Genomic DNA, 23,758 nt, shown 5'->3' with positions numbered 1-23,758 from the left:
TTGATTATAACTCAACAGCAGGACAAATAAAAACCTGCAAAGTGATCAGACACACGTGAAAAAAAACAACTTTTGACCCCTTTATTAAACTGTAGTTATTGCAGGACTTTGATTGGTTTGGATTGGTCCAAGCTGTATCTAATTAACTGGCAACTGGATTTATTATTTTAAGTTATATATTTTGGGGCTTTTGTGCCTTTATGTTAGGACCAAGCGGCAAACTCCGGTCTCAAACGATGAAGCCAATGCGGAAGTGTTATAAACTGCAGTACATCGAAAATCCGCTTGAGGCTGGCTGCAGAAACACCGGAAACCACATAGATATGAATGGGAAAAAGACGATCTTTGCAGCATTAATAAACATGTTTACAGCCTGGTTCAAAAAACGGCTTGGCCCTATGAAGCTAATCTCTCTAATGGCACACACTGTACGGGGAGTGAATTTTTTTCTAACGTGACGGTTCAGAAGATATTAGGATTACGAGTTTTGCCCAAATAAGGACATGACTGACGTGACTCCCGGTTGGGAACACACAGCCATTGGCTAAGAGGCTCACACTACGTCACACTCTGCCTAGTTGAGTTCCGCATTACCAATATGGCTGCTGCCGTCGATTTGCTTCAAAACAGCTCTCAGGAACAGATGGGTGACGTCACGGATACTACGTCCATATTTTATACAGTCTTTGGTTAGGACAGCTGAAGAGAGACAGGAAATGTGGGGAGTAGAAAGCGGGGAAGACATGCAGGACATGGTCGCGGCCGGGAATCGAACCGGCGACCTCTGCAACGAGGAGTTGTATTGGATTCAGTGTTGTCTGAGTTTAAATGTTATTGTTTGGATGATTTTTATGGACACAGGTACTGTCACTTAATCCAGGCTTTTCAAAGCAAGTGCTGCTCTCTCACCCTCATTCTGAAGTGTGGTTGATTGATACCTATACGTGTTAAGTGTGTGTTAAATTGGATGTTGAGGTGTTTGCTAAGGTGTAATTATTGTACAGATGTGAGCAACTTTCAAATAACATATCTTTCAATTTCAGTTTTCGCGTATGGTGCCACCGGAGCAGGCAAGACACACACCATGTTAGGCGCGCAGGATGACCCCGGGGTCATGTACCGCACCATGAAAGAGCTCTTCAAACGCATGGATGACGTCAAGGAGGAGAAGGAGTTTGCTGTTGCCTTCTCATATCTTGAGGTAAAAGCTCTTTGTTTTAATTCAGAACTATTTTATTTTGGTATTATTTTTAACCCTGGCATGCTTTGATACATTTGCACCTTCACTGATGTGTCTTTAATTTTATTCTTTTTAGGTATACAATGAGCAGATCAGGGATTTGTTGGCTAATGTGGGTCCTCTTGCTGTCAGAGAGGACAGCTCTAAAGGAGTTGTTGTTCAGGGCCTGACCCTGCATCAGGTTGGTAGCAAAGTCTATCATACACACTTCCACCACACTTCCTCGTGTTACATTGTTATGCTTATTGAAGTTAAATACTGGTGTGACTGGAAAGTTGTTTTATTAGATGCAGTCAGATTTGGATTTCTCTTAGTTCACAAGATATTTAATCAGAAAATCAACTTTCAATCAATCAATCTTTATTTGTAAAGCGCCCAATCACAACAAACATTATCTAAGGACTCTTTCCAAACAGAACAGGTCTAGACCGTACTCTATGTTCTATTATTAACAAAGACCCAACATCAAGACAGGATAAGATCCAGTCCCATCTTACAGACAGGACTCAATCTGATCTCATCTTAATCCACCATGAGCAGAGCACTTTGCAGCATTTAGCAAGTTACAGTGGCAAGGACAAACTTCCTTTAACAGGCAGAAACCTCCAGCAGGACCAGACTCATGTTAGACACACATCTGCTGAGACTGAGATGGGGTTGGAAAGAGAGAGAGAGAGGGAGGGAGAGAGGGAGAGAGAGAGGGAGAGGGAGAGAGAGAGAGAGAGGGAGAGAGAGAGAGGGAGAGAGAGAGGGAGAGAGAGAGAGAGAGGGAGAGAGAGAGGGAGAGAGAGAGAGAGAGGGAGAGATGCTTTTGCATACAGAATTTTCAAGCTTGCAGAGATTAAAAGAAAAAAAAACTGCTCACCTTCCCTGAAGAAAGCCAAGGAAACAAAACTCTCAAGTCACCTGTCGTGTTCTGGAGCCCTATATTTGTTCTTTGGATGTTGTGTTTTCAAGTGCAACATAGTCGTTCCATTTTGGGGCTTTTACTGGGTCATACACCAACCATGTTCTTTGTCTTTCAAACATCCAGCCAAAATCTGCAGAGCACATCCTCGAGGCCTTGGATTCTGGGAATCGCAACAGGACACAGCATCCCACCGATATGAATGCCACCTCTTCTCGGTCCCATGCTGTATTTCAGGTATTCTAATCTGGTCTTATTGAAATCCTGATGACAAATACGCTTCAGCATGATGTCATAGATAAAACTGAGAAAACAACATGAAAATAAATCATCAATGAAAGAACTGTGGGCAGAAGGTAATATATGCAGTTTAAAAATAATGACTTTCTTTTCTCACCACAAGCACCCAACAATGTTTCACAGCTTGCCTCATGAAAGTTGTTACTTGACAGTTTTCTGTTATTTTCTCCAGATATATTTAAGACAACAGGACAAAACAGCCAGCCTCAACCCCAATGTCTGTGTTGCCAAAATGAGCCTGATTGATCTCGCCGGTTCAGAGAGAGCGAGCGCCACTAACGCCAAGGGGGCACGTTTACGGGAAGGTGCTAACATCAATCGCTCACTTCTTGCCCTGGGGAATGTTATTAATGCACTTGCTGACCCAAAGGTGAGTTTACCATTACCTTTATGCATACATTTAGTGTATGTTAATGACGTCATAACCTTACAAAGGGACACTTTATGCTAGCTAGTAGCTTCAAAATAGTGCAGAGTTGGCAGCTAGATTATTTTGGTTAACTCTGGTCTTAAAGTATGAAGCTGATGCAAACGCCTGAGGTCTGAATAGCTTGTTTCTCTATCATTGGGGTGATTTTTTTATAACAAAAGGCTAAAGACCCGACTCTTTAGCTCGACAGAAGTTAGGTTGAGATCAGCATTTCCAATATAGCACCCGCCCACCATTGGATTCCAATAGTTCCTTGGATTGTATAAAGTGTAGTAGTATGAATTCATATTGTTATGAATTGCATTTCTATTCATTCCATTTCGACACAAGGTCGAATGTAAATTATGCTTCAACATTTTCAGGACCAGTCTTAGTTTCACATGCTGATCACATTATACCATCATTATACCCGGAGAAAAGCTTGTTCACTTGCTCCAGGGAACCTCTCGTTTATTTTTCATCCCGGAACCATTAAAATGTCGTCTTATCAGCTGAAAGGAGAATTCATGGAAAAAGTGAAAATGAAAAGTATGGTCTCCCTGCTTCACATTTTTATTTGCAAAGTGTAATCTGGGAGATGTTGCGGTGACAGCTGGAGTCTGGCATGAATGATATGATTACAATGAGAGTTAAAATTCACCCTGTATGGAGTGCTTGGTGTTGTTAATCTCTGAATTTTAAACATCTGGTTAGAGAAGACAGATGTGCACAGCAGCATGTGTCAGACTCAAGAAACTAAACAAAGAATTCTGTAAGCTTCGGTCTGAACTTTATGAATCACATCCCAGTAAAAGTTTGTATAATACTTTATTTAGAAACTTTCAAATAATCTTTCTCAGTGCAATATGAATGAAATAAATTTAAGCAAGTTTAAACAGTCTAAAAGAAATATTGCACAAGTAAGAAAATACATGCAAACAATGAATGAATTCAAAACTGGTGTAAAATCAAAATTCAGTACCAGAGCGAGAAATCAGATACAGTCTGTTGGTATAGTTAGTTATGTTAATATCAATTTTATCAACAATCTGACAGAGTGTTTGTAAAAGCGAGCATGCTTTACTTTTATCACAGTCACAACACATTTCAACCATAGACTGTATAAATAATGGACGTAGTATCCGTGACGTCACCCATTTGTTCCTGAGCGCTGTGTTGAAGCCAATCGACGGCGGCAGCCATATTGGAAATGCTGAACTCAACCAGGCAGAGTGTGAGGAAAAGAGGCAGAGTTATCTTATTTCTATCGTAATCTTGATGTCTTCTGAACCGTCGCATTAGAAAAAAATTCACCCCCGTACAGTGTGTGCTGATAGAGAGATTAGCTAGGTAGAGCCAAGCCTTTTTTGAAGCAGGCTGTAAACATGTTTATTTATGCTGCAAAGATCGTCTTTTTTGAATAGGTGCATGGGCTTCATAGTTTGAGACTGGAGGTTGCCATTTGATTTCAACTCGTAATAAATGCAAGTAATGCAGAAAAAAGCACAAACTGAAGAAATCGGTAGTTTGCATTTGTATGTAATTTTTGTATGCATGAAATTTTCCCCAAAAACAATAGTGCACATCACAATTCTGCACCATGTTCTTCTGAAAATATTCTGTATATATATTTAAAGTTTAGCACTAACCTCCATGTACAGTAGAGAACTTGGGAAGTGCAGAGTCAACTGAGTATTTGGGTATTATTTCATTCCAGTTGCATACATTAACCTGTCAGGCAGTCTTCTCACTTTACACACCAGCCTCAAGGGAGGAGGTGCATGCAGGCCACATGCATTTAGGAAGTGCTGTGCGAATGTCCCACAGCCGCGTTGAAACTTGATCGTTCTTGAACAGGTTTCTTCATTCTGGGGTTAAAACTGAGCTTTTTTCACGGATGATGTGCAGTGACTTTTTTACTCTGCCCACCATTCTTTACATGTTGGAGTCTTGGACTTATAGTTTCATCTGTTTAACCTACAACGCCCACCGCTAATCTCCTCTCCCTCCACACCCTATCCCTATGGTTAGTGTTGCTCCAGTGTTTACTGTCGGCAGACGAGGAATTCATGTTGTGGCCATTGTTTACAGGAAAGAATGTCCCCACTTGTGTCTGAGCTGAAATACCATTCGTTCGACTGAGAAGAATGTCTGCTACTTCTGTCCAGGCGGTTCAGTATGTCATCTTCATGCTATGCTGCACAGAGTTTTTGTTGTAAGTTGTTTGCCCAAGGCGATGAAGATACATTTGACGATGAATCCCATTTGGCCTTTCCTTCACACAAGCCCAGTGTTACCCGCCGACTCAGAGGGGGCTTTCTGAAAATGTTGTCCAATGCGGATACGTTTGAAAGAGCAAGTCTTTCTTATCAGTGCAGACGGATCAAGCTAAGCTTTATGGAAATGCTGATTTGTGGTTTCAACAGTGAACATGATGAAGATCTTTGTCTCTCTTATCGCTCAGTTTGTGTTTCAATAATGTCCCAGTCCTGGAATTACTCTCACCCCCTTGTTAACAAGAAGCTTTTATAACATGCGCCCAAATTACTGTTCTATGCTCTTAGAGTTGTGACCACAAAAACAAAAAGGCATGTCCACTGGAACTTGAATCTTGTGTTGTGTGGTCTCTAATTGTGTGGTCTGTAATTGTAATTATAAGCACCACATCGCCAGCATAACCACACATAGCCCCTTGTGGCAATGTGAGATATCAGTTGTTGACTAACTTGTATAAGACAGAACTCTGCGCCAGCTTGTTTTTAAAACCCTTACGTCGGTCAGGCAGTGAAAGTGTTCATTATAAAGCCTTGACAATGACTTTACTTTAGTTTGTATGTCTACATGTTGCTTCAGCCGTTAGTGGAGCAGCTGAGTTTTTAAGGCATCTGCTCCTGAAACGCTACGAAGATCAAGGACCTTTGGTTTGCCGAGAAGAGATTCAAGAAACTTACAAAGTGGACAGCAAGCTAAAACACGAGATCTGAAACCACTTTTTAATATGTTGGGGGATTTAAAGAAATTATCCTCATTACAAGCACCAGGCTATTTGTTTTTGGTGGCTCCTTGTTAAAAGAAAAGATTGGGTTTAAACGTCGGCTCTTATTAAAAGGACACTCTCCAAATTGGCGTTTTTCTGAAACTCCCTGGACCTGACGTGACCTAAAGCTCAAGTCTTTAAATCCAGATGTGACTTACGATTTTTCCATGGAGAAATGCAGGCACAGCTGTGAACTCCAAATGTATCATTTTACACTCTACTGTTACCTAACTTAGTATTAAATGTGTTAGTCATTGTGACTTACAGCAATCCCAGGTTGCCCGTAGTTAATCCCAGGCCATTATCAGAGACTGAGTTGTGTTCACAGACCAGCTGCAGACAGGCCCGCGTCGTGGATGGCTATTCCCCACTTGAGCTTCAGAACGCACACTCCATGTCATGTTTGGCTCCCTGTTGGGTTTTATTGGTCCCAACCAAATAGTGTTATGTGACGAAGCTTCTCTTGTCAAGCAGTTCCAGATGGAGATTTCATAGAGACACATATCACCTTTTTGCTTCTCTGAATACCTCCACTATAACTCTGCCTCTTTTGATTTCTCATGTTTCACAGGAGAACAAATTCCAAGATCCTGAGCTTGTTCCTTTCATACTTCAATTTGATGTGTTGTGCAAAACCAAGACCCCTTAAACTTGTAATGTTGCTTGTTTGTTGTATACACTCAAGGTTTAATTTCAAACAAACTCTTCTCTTTTATTTCAGAGTAAGAAAACTCACATCCCGTACAGAGACAGCAAGCTGACGAGACTACTCAAAGACTCTTTGGGAGGCAACTGCAGGACTGTTATGATTGCCAATGTGAGCCCTTCTTCAAAGTCATACGACGACACCTGCAACACACTCAAGTATGCCAACAGGGCCAAGGAGATTAAGTCCTCGGTATGTATTAAAGTTGCCTCCGTGGGTCCTAAATCTGCAGAGTTCTGCAGGAATATATATATATATATATAGCTGCTTACATCTGCTGTGTTTGATGGTTAATAAAATATATTCATGTATCATATATTGTTTTTAAACCAACTCCTTTTAAATATTCTGTCTTTTTCTTGACCCTTTTCTTTTAGCTGAAGAGCAATGTTGTAAGCCTTGACAGTCACATCGGACAGTATGCAGTGATATGTGAGAAGCAACGGCAAGAGGTAAAATGATTTTAAGAAAGATATTCTTAAAAGTGAAACTTCACTTTTAAAGTGTTGCAAGGATCATAACGTAACCTCTTTTTTTTCACTCCAAAGATTCTCCAGTTGAAGCAGAAACTAAAAGAATACGAGGAGAAAAGCTCAATCCCCGGAGCCTCAAACATTATCCCATCCCAGAAACAAGCAGAGTTAAAAAGGTAAGCATGTTGATCAGTTTTAATTAGACATCCTTTTTTTTTTTTTTTATTTACAGACCTTCTGCAACCGCACTGTCTTTATACTTTAACACTTAACCAAACAGAGCTGTCACATTACTTTCCCAGTGTGTGATCTTACACAGAGTTCCAGAATTGCGGGGTTAAAAAAAGGCACAGTGTGTGTGGACAAACTGTGAGCTTCACACACACACACACACACACACACACACACAGGGCTGTTCAGTTCTGCATCCCTTTATCCATTTCCCCTCTGTTACTATCTCAGAATGATTTCCCACCTCCATTCAGTGATACTGTGACAGTGATATGTCACAGAGGTTTAACAGACTGTGTAAAAGGAGCAACAGTGTTACCTGATGCACGTCTATATCTCTCTTCATGTGTCATGAGTAAGACATAATGTATAGTGAGGCGGTGGTTATGCCAAATGAAATCCTGGACATTGTGAGCCAATCATATAGGTTCTTGAATGGTTTTAACTACAGACTAATAATACATTATCCCACATATTACTTGCCTACTAACTAAATATACAAACACATTGAAACTAAGGATTCATTTAAAGATAGTTTTATTGATGTAAACATGATTTATTTATTTAAACTGCTTTTTAAAAATTCAACAATCATGGCGCTTCTTATATAGTTATATATTATATTATATCATATCATGTTATATTATGTAATATTATTATTATTTATCAAAACTGATAATGTTACTATGATATAGTACTTTTTACTATCCTCTATCATCCTCTATCTCTATACAGACATATAACATACACATATATATTTATTTATTTATTCATATTGAATAAAATCTGTCATAACCAAACCATAATCACACCATGTCAACCTGTCACTACTGAAGAACTAAGATAGCTGTAATTACAACTATTTACCAGATGTAAAAAAATTAGCATACTTAAAAATATATATTTATTTTATTTAAATGTATCCTCTATTTGTGCTCTATTATTCTTGTACTACTCTTGCTACTATGTCTGAGTTTCTGCACCACTGAATTTCCCCTTGGGGATCAATTGATTATATTATTATAATACCTTGTCTTATCTTATCTTATGAATCAAATAAACATTAAACTTAACATTTTCATTCACAGTAAAATCTAAACATTATCTAAGCCACTGTGGCTTGTGGTTTTCCAAAGTTACTAGCCAGCCATTTGGCAGGTTGGTAGGTGTTGATGTCAAACCCTTTATTCTTTATAAGAATAGCTTCCACAGTGGGTTTGCTAGTCTTCCTGGGGTTCACACAATAAAACAAAAATAAGTAAAAACAATTATTTAAAATTGCACAGTATCATAAAACAAAAATGCAACAGCAGCCAACTATAAAAATGTAAAATGCTAAATAAATGAATTATCTCAGCAAATTAACAATAAATAGCATCAAACTACAAAATAATGGAGAAAAAAACAAATTGTTGCAAACATACGGCAAAATTAATAAAATAAAAAGTTCCAAAACAGTGATTACATAAAGTCAATGAGAAATTCATCAGTTTGTGTTTTTGATCTGTCTCATGTTGGTGGGGAGGATAGTCCAGGGAGACGCCCCTCTAAAAAGAACAGTTCTCATCATACAATTAGTTCCTGGACTTGGTGTTGGCAGATAACCTGAGCTCACTTGACGTGTCGTATACCTGTGATAAAAAACAGAAACCCTTGTTATAAATCACATTAAACAGAACTTTGCGTTCATCCATTGGCCGATTTCAACAGATGCAGAAAACCACAGCAGCAGCACCTGTGTATGGTCCTGTTCCCAGTGCCTGTTCTGTAGATTGATTCTATTCATGAGACTCAGGTCAGGTTGTTCATAGTGTAGCCTTTCCCATTTAGAATGAATAACCATTGTCAAGGGTTTTGACCAATCAGAATCAAGTATTCAACACAGCCAGGTGAGTAGTAAGAAATCAGAGTCTTAAACTGTTACATTGTAAACATTGTGATTGGAGCATAAATACAAAACTGCAGGCAGAATAAATATAAAGCCTGCATTTACCGATGTATTGTACAGTGGTAAATGCATTCATGGGCCCTGTGGTTTTACAAGTGGTCCTGCAGGCTTTAGATCCATTATGATTCATAATGAAGTGCATCATGCAGTGTTGGGTTTAATTAGGTATTGTGGTTTAGTTTGCAGAGTGAATTATATAATTCCAGTGACCAAGAAAAAAAAATGTTGGCCAATTAATTTTTTGACTCTTGCACTTAAAAAAACATTTTATGCAGTATTGCCTTTTAGAAATGTGGCTAGTGTCAGCTTAGCAAGTGTGGATAGTTTGCCTATTAGCAAACATGTGCTTTCTTTCAAATCCAGGAGACATGGAACAAAACAAAATAATAACCAGAAAATGTGAACAAATTGTGCCAAGCTGGGCAGAAAAAAACATGGCAGCCATTGTATAGATCCATGTGCTTGTTGTTTTGTGACCAATGCTTCAATATTGATCAGTTTTCTGACAGCAGTCATGGTCAGACTAAAGCCGGGCATACATTGTGCAAAATGGCAGATGGCTTCTGAAAGCACTACTGCATCACTCTCGTACACTACTCACAAAAAAGTAAGGGATATTCTGCTTTTGGGTGAAATTTCAGGGTGCACCTAAAATACACTCTAACCTTTACAGGTGACCTTAATTTGACCATATCTACACTTTTTGACTGCAAATGTCCAACTGTTCAATGTATCAGTACTTATGCAGAACATGCTGCTCTCTAACAAGGTGATAACCGCAAAAATCACAAGTGTCAGATCCATAAATCCACCACTAAATGTTCTGGTTTGTATTTAAACTGTTCTCTTCATCATGCTGTTTACATTTTGACATGATGAGACCAAGACTACACCTCACAATCCATCAACAACAGTACCTTAAAGGGTCGTAACCTCGTACCCTGGAACCTGAATGACCCAAGGGCAGTCGTTCGAGAAGAATGGAGCCCCTCAAGAGACAATAAGTCGACTTGTGAACAGCAAGAGACACTGAAGTCAGGCTATAATTTATTCTCAAGGTCACATGACGAGTTATTGAGAATTTTTTTGTTGAGGTATACCCACCCCTGTTGCTAGCTTTTATTTCATGCATTGTTTGAGATGAAGAAATTAGCACTGCATACTTCTACTTAAAGGCCCTACTTTCATGATATAATATCACCGTAGCATGAACTTTTTACATTTTCCATAAAAATTAGTTACACAATATATTGCTCTTCAATTGAGCAGCAACCTCCGGCCCTGATAATTGAAGCCAATGCTGAAGTGTTAGTAACTGCAGTTTCTTGATTGTCCACTTGAGGCTGGCTCCGGAAGTACCAGAAACCACATACACATCAATTCAAAAAAGACGATCTTTACAGCAGAAATAAACATGTTTACAGACTGGTTCAAAAATGAGGGTAGTCTGAATAGCTCATTCCTCGATCGGCACACACTTTTCGGGGGGGTTACATTTTTTTCATAACGCTGCAGTTTTGAAAATATTAAGATTACGAGTTTTCCATTATGAGAGGCACAGCTGACTGGACTGAAATGTGAGAACACTGTAGCTGTTGGCGAGGAGGCTCAAAGCCCGCCTCTTTACCTCACACTGGCTCGCCAGAAGTTAGGTTGAGTTCAGCATTTCCAATATGGCACCCATTGACTCTTGTCTTCAAAACAGCACTTCAGAGACAGATGGGTGACAGATGCGTCATAGAGACTACGTCCATTTATTATACAGTCCATGGCTCCAGTACATCACTACCATCAACTACAACTCTAACACTAAGTATCAAGGTTTAAAGTTATCACCTTTCTTAACCATATTAACAAATATTGCAAAAGTGCAGTTAATAGTGGAGCTTTTGTATTGGATTGCATTAGACTGCAAAGCATTGCAGCTGATGATGTAGAACCCTTTAATGCAGATGCATGTTACAGAGAAATTGTATCGTGATTGGTTATAGATTTAACAAAGGACCCTTTATGGTCAATGGTCATTGCTCCGTCCTGATGTGACATGGACGGTGCAAGCTCTCAAGTTGGACTGTACAGTAGTAGACGTTCCACCACAACATCTAACAGTTGTGCAGTTTATGCCCGGTCTAAACATGGCAACATTTGGTTTGGGAAAACTAGAAGGTCCTCTGCCTGAACAATTTCCCCAGTTCTTCCTAGGGGTTCCCAGGGCATTTCCAAACCAAATGGGATGAATAATCCCTGTAATCCCAATAATCCCTATAACCCTGCTCTAAATCTGCCTTGGAGTCTCCTCCCAGTCGGATGTGACTAAAATACTTCCACAGGGAGGCGTCGATGGCTTGTCCCTATCAGACAAAACAACCATCGCAATTGGCTCCTTTATTTTGAAGGAGCTAATTCTTCCTGTCACTGATGTACAGGAGCAAAGGTGTTTAACATCCTTCACTTGAGGAAACAAGTTTTTCCCAACCAAAATGGGGTGTTTGGAGAGACCTGTGTACATCTTCAGTAATGAATTATCATGAAATTGACCAACTTTAAGCATCCTTGGCTTTCCTATTCAAGAAAACTATCTTTCTCTCAAGCCTGAGCGTGTTTTTGTTTTAATTTTATGTGTTTTGGCGTTGTTGGAAATAAAAAATAACTAACAATCTCATAGAAGCTCTAACATAAGAATCTAAATGTTGCTGCACTGTCTGACCTGTACTGTAAACAACAGATTAAGCAGGTAATTAAAACAACTCACAGACAAATGTAAGGTAAAGAAAACATTCACAGTTGTCATATTTTATCCCCACCTGTTTAATGAGTACTGCAATGTCTTTAAGTGGAACTTGATGATGCATTATAAAACACAGACTGGGGCTTAACCCTGCTGGTTTTTAATCTAGCTATCTAATCAGGAACTATTTTACTTCATGGATTAAAAACCAGATCTGCCTCGTGGCCTAAGGATCAGGATTGAGAGCTGTTGGCATTGACAGTTTTGTGTTTGGGTGAAAAAAACAATCCTTGATTTTCATTTTCAAATGACACCACTCATATTTTAAACCCACTAAAATGATTGGCTTAACGTCTTGTTTTGTCTAAATCTGGAGTTATTCTTTCGAGAGGAGCATCTGTGTAGTTCCTTTGTTTTAATTCAATATGTATATATATTCACACCACTTTTTTTTATACATAAATCAAGTCAGCTAAATCCTGGCTTGTTGTCTTTAAGGCATTCAGTGGCATCTGTCGGGGTATTTGAGTTGGGGCGGGGGACACAGAAAAGCTGAATGAGTCTCACTCCCACACGTTTCATTCACTGGCATCAGAATTCACAACTCGCACAGTGAGAGGCTCTGAATAGAGGCTGCACGCTTCTCACACTATTAAAAATTCAGCAGTCTAGCAAGGCCACGACGTCTCCTACGTCACTGGAGTTACATTGAAGAGTGCAGTCACATTTCAGCGACAGCTCTCCAGTCTTATTTACCTGCATGCCTCTCCTGTCTCCCCTCTAGCTTTAACTCAAATAGACAGCCACTTGCATCCAATCTAGATATAACTCCGGCTCTATCCCAGGAACACATATATGCATCATATAGACAAGAATATATTTCAGTCCAAAGAGAACCGTCATCTTGTGAAAGATTTAGATTAAAATGTGAGAGGTCGATAACATCACAAAATAATGGAAACCAGGCTTGGAGCATTGTTCAGATAATTGTGGTATATGAGTGTCAGCATCGCAAACATATGGTTAATAGAAGCAGGTGGTCTTTTAAATCATTGTTTACACTGTGTTCAGTGCCGTTAAGCTTTTTAAGTGTTTTGTTAGAACTCAGCAGTTCATAAAATTTGCACCTAACATGTGGCACTGCAGCTTCTGCTCTCACCTGGCTTTGATCCCGTGGTTTATGTAGGGTTGTTTTATTGGATCAGGGCGTACAAAGTGGTGTTTCTAAAATTCTGCTGCTCTTAAGTATGTACTTTTATTGTAATACAGCTTAAACCACGACATTACAGTCACCAGATTGAGCAGAGTTGAATGAATGCCTCTCTTGACAGTATCTGTGAAAACTGAGTATTACACTGCAGGTACTGTGTACACACACACACGTGCAAATGTGCTTGTGTCACAGTAGAGGAGCCAGTTCTGCAAGATTAACTATTGACCATGTTTGCAGCTGTAGGTGGATTGAGGTTCAGATTGTTCCTTTTGAATATAAAAATGTGGCACTAAATTGACCTGCTGTTTGATTTTATGAAATGAAATAACCAAAGTGAAATATTAGACAATTTCTATAAAGTTTGACATTAACTTTTGACAAGTTCAAATTGCTAATGCTAAGTTTATTATAGTTGAAAGTTAATCTTTCCTCTCTCTAGGGTGTCAGAAGCTCTGCAGCGAATCTTCACGAGCCGGGCCCAGATCAGGAGAGAACAGCTGGATCTGGAGAGACAACTGAAGGAGAATGAGCTGCGCCAGCGCTACAGTGAGGAAGACAACCTGCAGGTCCAATACTTCTGTGCCAAGGAAAAGACTGAGAAGGTAGCTGATGCTTACGCTGCTATCCACAGATTCCATCATCCCTGCAGAAAAACAGCTGCTGAGTCATCATTTTACTTCTCTGTTCTCTATAGTTGTCTTAGCCTCTCATTTACGCCACTACAGGACAGGGTCACCGCTCCCCTGTTCCTGGCTCCTCTTTGCCATTTAAGACCCAGTGTTAGGCCCAGCTGTAAATGCCATTAAAAGTAGAAATCTTCAAGAATCTTTGATACAAAACTTTAACTTTTGAAATTTCTTCCTGTGAGAAAGTCTGTTTTTAAAACTTTGATTTAATCCTCAAACCTAAGACAGTTTTTTTTAGATTTACTCTTCAACAATGAGTAATAAACATGTGTAACTAATCTACATTTTCTTGGTGCTGTTGTAATTGTATTTATTTTACCATATCACACAGCTACTGATAAAAATTCAAACACAATGATCCAAAAATTCACTCAGCTTATCTTTTTGTCATCGTAGGCCACTTGTAAGCACGAGCGGAAGATTGCCAGTTTACGCACTCAGCAGCGGCACATTTGCAAACGTCTGAAGGAGGCAGAAACACAATTCTTGGACAACGACGGCTGGCTTCATCGAGTCGAGAACGAGATCAAACTCTTGAAGTCAAATGATCAGACTTCAGAAGTGAGTACAACTTACTGAACCAGCTCAAATATATTCATTTGTGTTCCCTGCTTTTAGTAAAACTGTTAGTTTAGTCAGACCTTTTTGTAATATTATGTTTCCATTGATTCAAACTGTGTTAGAAAAACGTTTGTTATCACAGATTCCGACTGAACTTTGAAATAGATGTGAGGAGATGAATAATTACATAACTTTTGAAGGAGGTAAAACAGTTTGAGTTTAGGTAGCATGACAAATGATCATGATTATATACAGAGAAAGAAACTTTACAATGTGGATTACATCCCTCAAAACTCATTGCTTGCTTTTTTTTTTGTTTGTTTGTTTTGGAAGGTAGGCTGTCTCTCTACTGGTGTCGTGACTGTCTTTGTTTTCTTCCCATCTGTTCTCCCAGTAATTAGAACCGTGCTCATTTTATTTCTCCAGCTCACTCGTGGATCACTGAAGAGAATAAATCAATACCCTTTACTCATCCCTCACACAGCAGCCAGTTACCTAAAACCATGCCCATGTTATTTTTTTCTTCTTTATCCTTTCTTCCAGGAACTGACCCAGAACTATGACGCACCCACCGGTCAAATGTTCTCTCTGCTGTTGTTTCGTAGTTCCTTTACGTCAGAGTTTCTCTTTTTTTATCCCCTCTCTTACCCTGAGCAGGCAGCTTTCTCTGATGAAACGAGGATCAAAACAGAACTTTGCATTTCTCTCTAGTATCCTGACCTCCAACCACCAATTTTTTTCTTCTAATTCTGCCCCAGCAGTGTTCTAATTCAATATGCTGTTATGGTATACTGACTTTTGCCTCATTATTTCTGCTCCCTGACCTCAGTTCTCCCTCTTTTTCAGGTGTTAGAGAGGGATCTACGTTGCCACAGATTGGAGCTGCAGGTGAATGATCTCAAACAACACATCAAGCAGATGGTCCAGCTCACTGCACTGCAGGATCAGGAGAACAAGCGCATGCAGAAGTAGGTTAACAATATCTTGAACCACTTCTTTGTGAACCAACTATTACACAGTGCAGCTGAAGAGACAGCCCTTCACCTCTCTCTGACCTGTGTTGTTTTCATGATACAATCTCTGTTTTTTTCTTTTGCATTTCAGAATGGTGAACATCATGTTGCCAGCTTTTAGTCGGTCCTTCTCAACGCTGTCTGGGGCAGGGCTGGCCACAGCAGTAGATGAGATGGAGAACCATGCGCTAGAGCACCTTGTGTTGAGGGAAAGGGGTGTGGTCTGGGCTGACCAGGAAGGGGTGGATCAGCAGCTGAAAGGTGATGGGATAGGAGAGGAATCACAGGAGACAAATGAGGTGGGAAGTTTTGGGCAACGCAGTGATTTGGCACCTGTCCTGTGTTTCTCACACCTGCTGTACCACCAGAGCAGCCCCTGCAGTAAGTATGAGTTTATTTGTTCAGTTTTTTAGTCTGTCAGAAGACGACTTGCACCCTTAATGATTTCTTCAAATGTCCTCTTTTATCCATCCCCGTCTTAAACTACACTACCAGTCAAATGTTTAGACACACCTTCTCATTCAATGGTTTTTATTTGTTTAATGATTTTAAAACTATGAAATAATCTGGTTTTGCAATAATATGGATTACAACAGTAGTCAAATAGGGCTATCCATTGTGTACTAACCCTACCTCTGAACAACACAACTGATGGTCTCAAACACATTAAGAAGGCAAGTCATTCTACAAATGAAATCTTGACAAGGCTCATGTTAATTAGAAACCATTCCAGGAGACCACTTCATGAAGCAGACTGAGAGAATACCAAGAGTGTGCAAAGCTGTCATGAAGGAAAAAGGGGGCTACTTTACAGAATCTAAAATATAAAACATATTCTGGTTTGTTTAACACTTTTACATAATTCCATATATGTTCTTTCATAGTTTTGATGTCTTTGGTATTAATGTACAGTGTTTCAAATAGTTAAAATAAATACAAACCCTTGAATGAGAAGGTGTTTCCAAACTTTTGACTGGTAGTGTACATTATAATTGATTATAATTTGGGGGAGGGACTTCAAAAAGCAAATGTTGATATTTATTTTTCCTGTTATAAATTAGTCTTTGTTTGTGCCACATTACTTGACCAGGAAGATGTCAGATTGCTTGATAACATGGCAACATAATGCCTGAACAAAAAAAAACCTGTGATGGAGTCACTTCATCTTGTCTTTGTGCTGAAATATAGAGAAGGTGTAATTTTATGGGAGGCAGGCCGCCCCAGTAATTACACATAAATGATTTGTCCTCCTCAATTAATTTTATCAAGTACTCGCGACAGTCTCACCTCTCCGCCTCCATGAGTGAATGAAAAAGAGAGAGATGGAGACATCACAGTGAATGGAGAGGAGGAAATGTCACTTGGCCGTTCATGTCAGTCATTTAACCACATTTATGAAAGATGGCCAACTCTTTAAATAAAGCTGAGTTTGTAAAATATGTTTGTTTAGAGTCCATTCCCTCGCAATTTTATGAGAAAGTGAAGTGTTTTATTCCATATTTATATTATTTTCACATATAAAAAATATATATATATATATATATATATATATATATATATATAGGCTCAAACTCCTTCATACCTACCACTTAATTAAGTTTACCCTGTTCCAAATGATAAAATCTTTTGAGTAAATTATAACTCAAGTTAAAATGCCACTTCTGGTTTTGGTAAGGAGATTATGTTCAAATCCAGTGGAGTGTTTTTTGAATCCCTTACTGCACAAACTACTTTTGTTGAAGACATAACTCTGATAACTATAATTGTAGTGTACTGAAAAAATTCCAGTAGATGTTTTGCACAAAGTTCAAATGATAATTACATAGGAAGTGAAAATCCAGGTGTTCGATTGTTTGTTTGGGATGTTTTTATAGTCTTTATTATCTTTATTATATGGTTCTTTCATGTAGTTTGGCCAAGTGGCAAACCTTGAACAGAGACTATAACCCTCCCTCGCCCGGGTTTGATTCCACCCTGTGGCAAAACATATTACTCTAAAACAAGTATGCACGTGTCAAACAGTCAGATAGATAGTTAGTTTATTGTCCCCGGGGAATTATTAGTTCAGTAAGACCCAGTCTTGTGTGTAGTGTGGGATCCATGAGATTGCACAGTTGGAAGCACCAGGTCCTCATGAAATACGCCAAGACAGACAGTAGTGCATGAACCAGAGCTGGCCAACAACACAATTACTGTGATGCTTTCTTATCATTAATGATGCTGTAAATTCTCTTCCACCGTTCCAGTAACGGCTTGTTGAAAACATTTGTACATTTGATATAACCCTGTAATAACAATAAAACTTAATACTTAATACAAGTTTTATAGCCTGCCTCCTGTGGGCTATATTTTAAAGCTCCTCTAAGGAACTTTCAGCTTGTGTCGTTTTTGTCGACCCCTATGGTCAATCCATAGACTGTATCAATAATGGACGTAGTTTATTAATACTGCAAAGATCGTCTTTTTGAATGGGTGTGTAAGTGGTTTCTGGTGTTTCTGCAGCCAGCCTCAAGCGAACGCTCGGTGAACTGTAGTTTATAACACTTCCACATGGGCTTCATATTTTGAGACTGAAGGTTGCCGCTTGGGTCAATCATATACTTCTTATAACTTTCCTGATATTGTCCTCTACATGCTAAGGTAGATTTTGTCTGACCAACAGTCCAATGGATCACTTATTGTGAATATTTCACTTTTAAAATGTTGGTTGTTAAGCGTGCTGTCAATTATCTGGTGCGACGCCTACCCCGGCCGCGCCGTTTCATCCATCAGTATATGGAAATTGTCCATAAAGTCACTGATGGTCAAGATTGATTTTTCAGGTAAAAAAGAGACATCTGTATCAATTTGGATCTGTTTCACAACCACTCAAAAACTTCACACAGGAGCTTTAAATTATTAGATTATGTTGGTTTGAGACTAAGAGCATGTCGGCTTCACTTTGTGTTTGCTTTCTGCATTTTATTGCATCAACACTGCACCGTGCATCATGCCTCGGCTTTCAATATTTGACAGCCACAAGTTTTATTAAGCACCAAAATTAATTTATCTGGTTGAATTTCTTTGCTCATAGAAACAAAGCTATTTATTCAGTGCTTTTAAATGTTTCTCCTCTGTGATTATAAACATTATCCGCCCTAAAAAAAACTCCTGTCCGATAAGTTAAAGCAACAGAATGTAAGATAGATCGCGCAAACTATTGGTGATAAAGTGATGTTGTCTAAGAATAAAACCACACATCTTGCAGGGGTTTGATAGTGATGTCTTGATGTTGCCTTACATGATTTGTTGCTCCCCTCAGGTGCAGAAAACCGCACTAAAAGAACATCGTTGTGCCACGCTGCTCCATCGCCAAAAGGTAAATGCACTCACCCGTCTTGCTAGTATACTGTAGTCATTAATCTAAAACCCCATCATGTGTGTTAATCCCCCCTCCCTCAATCATTCAGCTTCTCTCTCCTTGTCATCTCTCACTCAATCCATCACACTCTTCCTCTCACACTTGAGGAGATGATGCCATGTTTTACCGAAGCAGAACACACAGATCATAAAGTTGTTTTTTAATTGATGTATAAATGTTTTATTGTTTTGGTGTAAGCCTTAATTTTCCCTTTGCCACGTTGTTTTTTTATTTTCTGAACATGTTTTCAGCTGTTAAAAATGAAAGGACTTGTTCAGAGTAGTAAAAAAAACACAATAAAAGTCAGACATGTAATATAATTTGATTTACAGTTGTGCTGCAGACCTTGTGTCTTGGCCAAAACTGGAATAATGAAATGATGTGAATACTCACAACCCATTTTATAGAGGAAAACTATACAAAGGGAGCCTTTGGGGAAATGTAACAGAAAAAAAACTTTGTGAAATATTGCACTTCAAATTGGCTGTAATGATATTTACTGCAGGTGGTCTACATTTCATTGAAACATTGTGGGAAATGTAACTATTGGAGGAAATACTCCTGCCAAATGACCAGAGTTCCTTGAATGGAAATGAAACACAGAGGCACCGGGGAGTTTGTCACCTCTGCTATTAAATTTCCATAAAGCTTATCATTAGAAGTGAACTCCTTAAATTTAGTTGTTTTTCTGAACAGTCTGTGCCTCCGACTCTTCTTTATACACGTCAAGCCAGTTGTTTTATTATTCTTTTCCATTTGCTCATTGACTCACAGAGCTGCTCAAACTCGCTTCAGTTGTGTTGCTTTGGTCAGCTTTTATGTTTTCACAAAAACCTCAAGTGGCCACTCTTTAACTTTGTTCAGTTTAATGCAGCATATGACACACCTACAGTAAATCTCTGAATGGGTATTGTATTACAAAATGCAGAGAACTGCAGCGTAACTCTTGTCAACAACAAATCAAGGGTATGAAAATAAAATAACAGTGCCCGACCACAAACTGTGCATGAATCAAGACTTTAACGACAAAACATGCAGAATGATTTGCTTGTAGTTGCAACTCCTCCTGCAAAAGCACATTATGAAACAAATCATTGCCCATGCATGCATCCCACTTTAACAAAACATACATGCAAGCTATTTAGAGACCTAACAACACTACCAGAGTGATTAACCATGCAGATTAATCAGTGCCTTTGGATCACTCGTTTCTTATCATGTTGCTACCTTTAAATGTTCTCTTGCAAAATCACATTTGTGCATGCACCTGCTCAAACATGCATCTTTCAGAACCACCCTCTCTGTAACTGTGTGTGTATACATCTCTAAATGAACAGCTGCTTTATACATGTGCAGCATTATCATCTGATGGTGTATGTAAAGTATCTAATATGTTTATCCATAAAGATTTTGTTTGGTGCACACTCTGCTCTGTTCACATCCTCACACTTTGTAAGTCCCTTACTGCTTCCTCAGCTGTTAATGGTAGTCACTGCAGCATGTTATGAGAAGTAGCTCCACCCTGCAGCCTGCAAAGCCAATCAGATTTCAGTGCTTTATGAGAGGGCTGGGGTGTTGAAAGAGCATTAACTCTTTGAGGACTGGTTAATAATAGCAAAGCACACAAATATGAGCCCTTTGAGGGGAACGTTTCTTCATTTTACTATTTGGTGTTGATCAGAAGACGTCCACACATGCAGTTATTAATAGCTTTATCATTTTTTCATTCAGCTTCCTCCCTCTGCCTCTTTTTTGTTGTTCTTTTTATACTCCTATTTGATCCTCTCCCCTTCGCTTCTCTCTTATCTATTTTTTCCTCCCTCGATTTTGCAGTCCCTTTTGCTTCAAACATCAGTTTGTCTGGCTTTTTTCTTCATTCTGCCTTTCTTTTCCTCCGTCCCTCAAATGTTTTTCTCTCTGTCTGTCTAGCATATAACCCTCCCAATCCCTCTTGAGCTTCATTCATGAAAATGCAGATCCACAGCAGGGCAGGAAAAAACGTCAACAGACGTAAACTCCCCCGCTCCACCAACCAGAAAAGGCGCACTATAAAAAACAGGCAGCAGCAACCAGGCGACCCTAATTCAGTGCAGCCTCCACCAGAAATAGCAACTCATGCATGTATTAATCCCCTACAAGCCAAAAATATGTGATTGAAGGAACTCTGCTGCCATTTATTGCTAGGGACAACTCCTCTGCCACTGAAAAGTGCTATTTATCATCGTCTCCTTACTCGGTGTGCTGTCTGAAGTCTGACTCACATTTGCTAAATATTGCATTTTGATATTCAGGGCCATATATAAATCAGTCATTCACCTTTGTGTTAAGTGTTCTCACTTCCTTTATGTGCTGGCATTTTTCCTTTTTTAGCCCCCTCCTTAACCCCCACCACACCTCTGCAGGAAATGCCATGAGTGTAATAGTGTTCATAATGTGATGCAGACACAGTGATTCAACCTTGTTCTTCCCAGTAGATTGTGCTGTCATTTTCAAATTAAGTTACACAATGTGGTAGAAAAAAAAAATCACTGGATTAAAATGTCACACATCCATCAATCAATATCTCCATCATCAACACCCTTTATTTCAGTGTTTAGAATTACTGATGTTGAAGAGAGAGAACAATAAACAATACAAAATAAAATTATGAAAAAATGATTTTTGCAATAATTCTCTGAAATAAAACAAGTTCAAACCACTCTCTATGTTATTTAGAACATTCTATTCTTTATCCAGCCTAGCTTTAGCAAGAGCTCAACTAAAATCTATTTATAGCACACATGGCTGCTAAACAATTTCAATATTTAACTCTCACAGTGTTGTTTATTTACTAAAGGCCAGACACAGACACCCGTTTGTGGTGTAGTTCTATAACTAGGTTGGCTAAATGAATCAATGTTATGTCTTTGTGAAAATGATACAATAAAGACTTAGTAGCCTTGACATTGATTGAGCCATTGAAGTTGAAGTGACTAAATAATGATAATAATAATAGTAGTAGTTATATTTGTAGAGCACTTTTAAAAACAAAGTTACTAAGTGCTTCACATGGGCAGCAAAATAAAACAGGCAGTTCATAAAATCCCACAAGTCAAGATAAAGAAATAAAACATATTTTAAAAGGCATAAAATTCCCCTAAAAGAACTCTAAAGGAATACAATTAATTTAAAATATATTTCTTAGAAGAAAATAAGTTGTGTGTCGTATGTTTGAGCTCCATGTTCCCCAGTTTAAAGCTGTTAGCAAAGAGAATCCTTCAGTCCGTGTGTCCTGGTGCTTTTTTAAAGTCATAATGCACGTAAAGTTGAAATGTGCACCGTGATGTGTAACTTTCAGATACCACATGTGTTTTGACTGTTTTTCAATTGCACTGTTTAGCCCAAGGCTTCAACTTCAGTGCTAATTACTGATTACTAATGATATTTAAGGAAAGCATTATCATGAGATGGATGTTTCTGATGCTCTCCCTTTATTTGCTTTTACTTTCAAAGCATCTGAAAATAACCTTTAAGAGATGTAATGTTAGCATGCTGTTCGAACAGTTCCCCAATCTTTGTTTGTATTGAGAGTTTGTATTTTTCAAGAATGTAAGGATGCTTCTTTTCAAGTTGCTGCTAAGTTATCAGTCAGACTGTTTTCTAATTGTTATTCCTTTTATGTTTGATCATAGATAAGAGATCCTATAAATCCACATGCGATTGTTTGCAAACAGAGCAGTCAACAAAGACTAAACTGGATCTGTGCTATTAACAACAATATCACTGATGAATACATTTTAAGCACCACTTTTTATTTTCTCTTTCCCGTTATTGATCATTGATTTGTTTGCTTTTTTAAGACAGGAGAACCCAGACAGATACAAAACAGGAACCACTTCCCAGAATGCCTATCAGGAGGAATTTGTGTGCATCACTTCCACCAGAGAGCCCTCAGGTCGCTGCCAAGACCCAAAAGTTTGAGGAGGGTCTATTCCCACTACAGTGCACACCAGAACCTGCAAAACAAACTCTAAACGTCGCGCCAATGTGCTCCTCCAGCGCCATGGATCCCAACATGACCTTTGAAGTCTTCGACAATGACGCTCAAACTGCGAGTAACGCAACCATCATCATAAATGATGGAAGTCCCTGTCAGTCATCCAAGTCCACCACAGACCTCCCAGGGTCCAGTCAACTGTTCCTTCCTCCCAAGAACAATGAGGGGAGCCAGGTCGCAGTGAAAAAGTAAGAACAGAGTCCTACTTTTTATTTGTTACGCTTTGATTTTAGACATTAAGCTTTGTTTGCACTTATTTAGATGTTTTGTTAAGGGATTGATCTTTGCTTTGACTAATATCTGTGTTAACATGCACACAGTGCACTCGTGAATTGGCCCCTCCTATTCTAAATGAAGGCTCACTTTGCACAAAATTTTGCAACTAGGGTCAGATTGAAAAGCAGACAAGCTGGCACGATGTTTAACTCACACTTTTCTGTCTGTAGAAGATGTTTCCCTTCCTGAAGTCAGAAATCTAACACCCCCAGTCAGTTTGCATGCTGGCTTTTATTGGGGGTTACACTTTTGACCCCACACATTCACTATATAAGATTTTTTTCAACGCTGAAGTCGTAAATGGATGCATCTATATACGCCCACAGTGCTTACTGTACCCTTGTGATCACTTCAAAATGTACCACTACAATTGCCAACCCCTCTCACGAAACAGTGAAGCAGCCCTCGTCGTGGGGCTTTTCGGGAAATACCAAAGAAAATACCCCTGTCACAGCAGAAACTGAAACTGATAAAACACCACAGCAGAACAGCAGGCATACTTTCTTAGAAGTCAGGGTCGGAGGATTGCAACCTCTGCAACCACACATCAAATCCATTAGCTTCACTTTCTTTGTCCAAACTGATCAAACAATT

The 23,758-nt window shown here is 39.0% G+C and overlaps 1 protein-coding gene across 1 annotated transcript in view; it reads left to right on the top strand.

The window, feature by feature from the left end:
- kif18a (kinesin family member 18A) overlaps positions 1–23,758 on the top strand; it is a 30,841-nt gene that overhangs the window by 3,795 nt on the left and 3,288 nt on the right. Inside the window, exons 3-15 of the mRNA XM_034679651.1 lie at positions 1,044–1,201; positions 1,317–1,421; positions 2,274–2,384; positions 2,620–2,817; positions 6,615–6,791; positions 6,977–7,051; positions 7,148–7,248; positions 13,632–13,794; positions 14,275–14,439; positions 15,286–15,407; positions 15,544–15,833; positions 18,754–18,810; positions 22,692–23,076. Of these exons, the coding sequence (XP_034535542.1) occupies positions 1,044–1,201; positions 1,317–1,421; positions 2,274–2,384; positions 2,620–2,817; positions 6,615–6,791; positions 6,977–7,051; positions 7,148–7,248; positions 13,632–13,794; positions 14,275–14,439; positions 15,286–15,407; positions 15,544–15,833; positions 18,754–18,810; positions 22,692–23,076 (2,107 nt within the window). The remainder of the gene's footprint in view (positions 1–1,043; positions 1,202–1,316; positions 1,422–2,273; positions 2,385–2,619; positions 2,818–6,614; positions 6,792–6,976; positions 7,052–7,147; positions 7,249–13,631; positions 13,795–14,274; positions 14,440–15,285; positions 15,408–15,543; positions 15,834–18,753; positions 18,811–22,691; positions 23,077–23,758) is intronic.

Source organism: Notolabrus celidotus, chromosome 3 (genome assembly GCF_009762535.1).
Source record: "Notolabrus celidotus isolate fNotCel1 chromosome 3, fNotCel1.pri, whole genome shotgun sequence".
Lineage (NCBI taxonomy): Eukaryota > Metazoa > Chordata > Actinopteri > Labriformes > Labridae > Notolabrus > Notolabrus celidotus.
The sequence above is the reverse complement of the archived record's forward strand: the minus strand, read 5'-3'. Positions and strand labels throughout refer to the sequence as shown.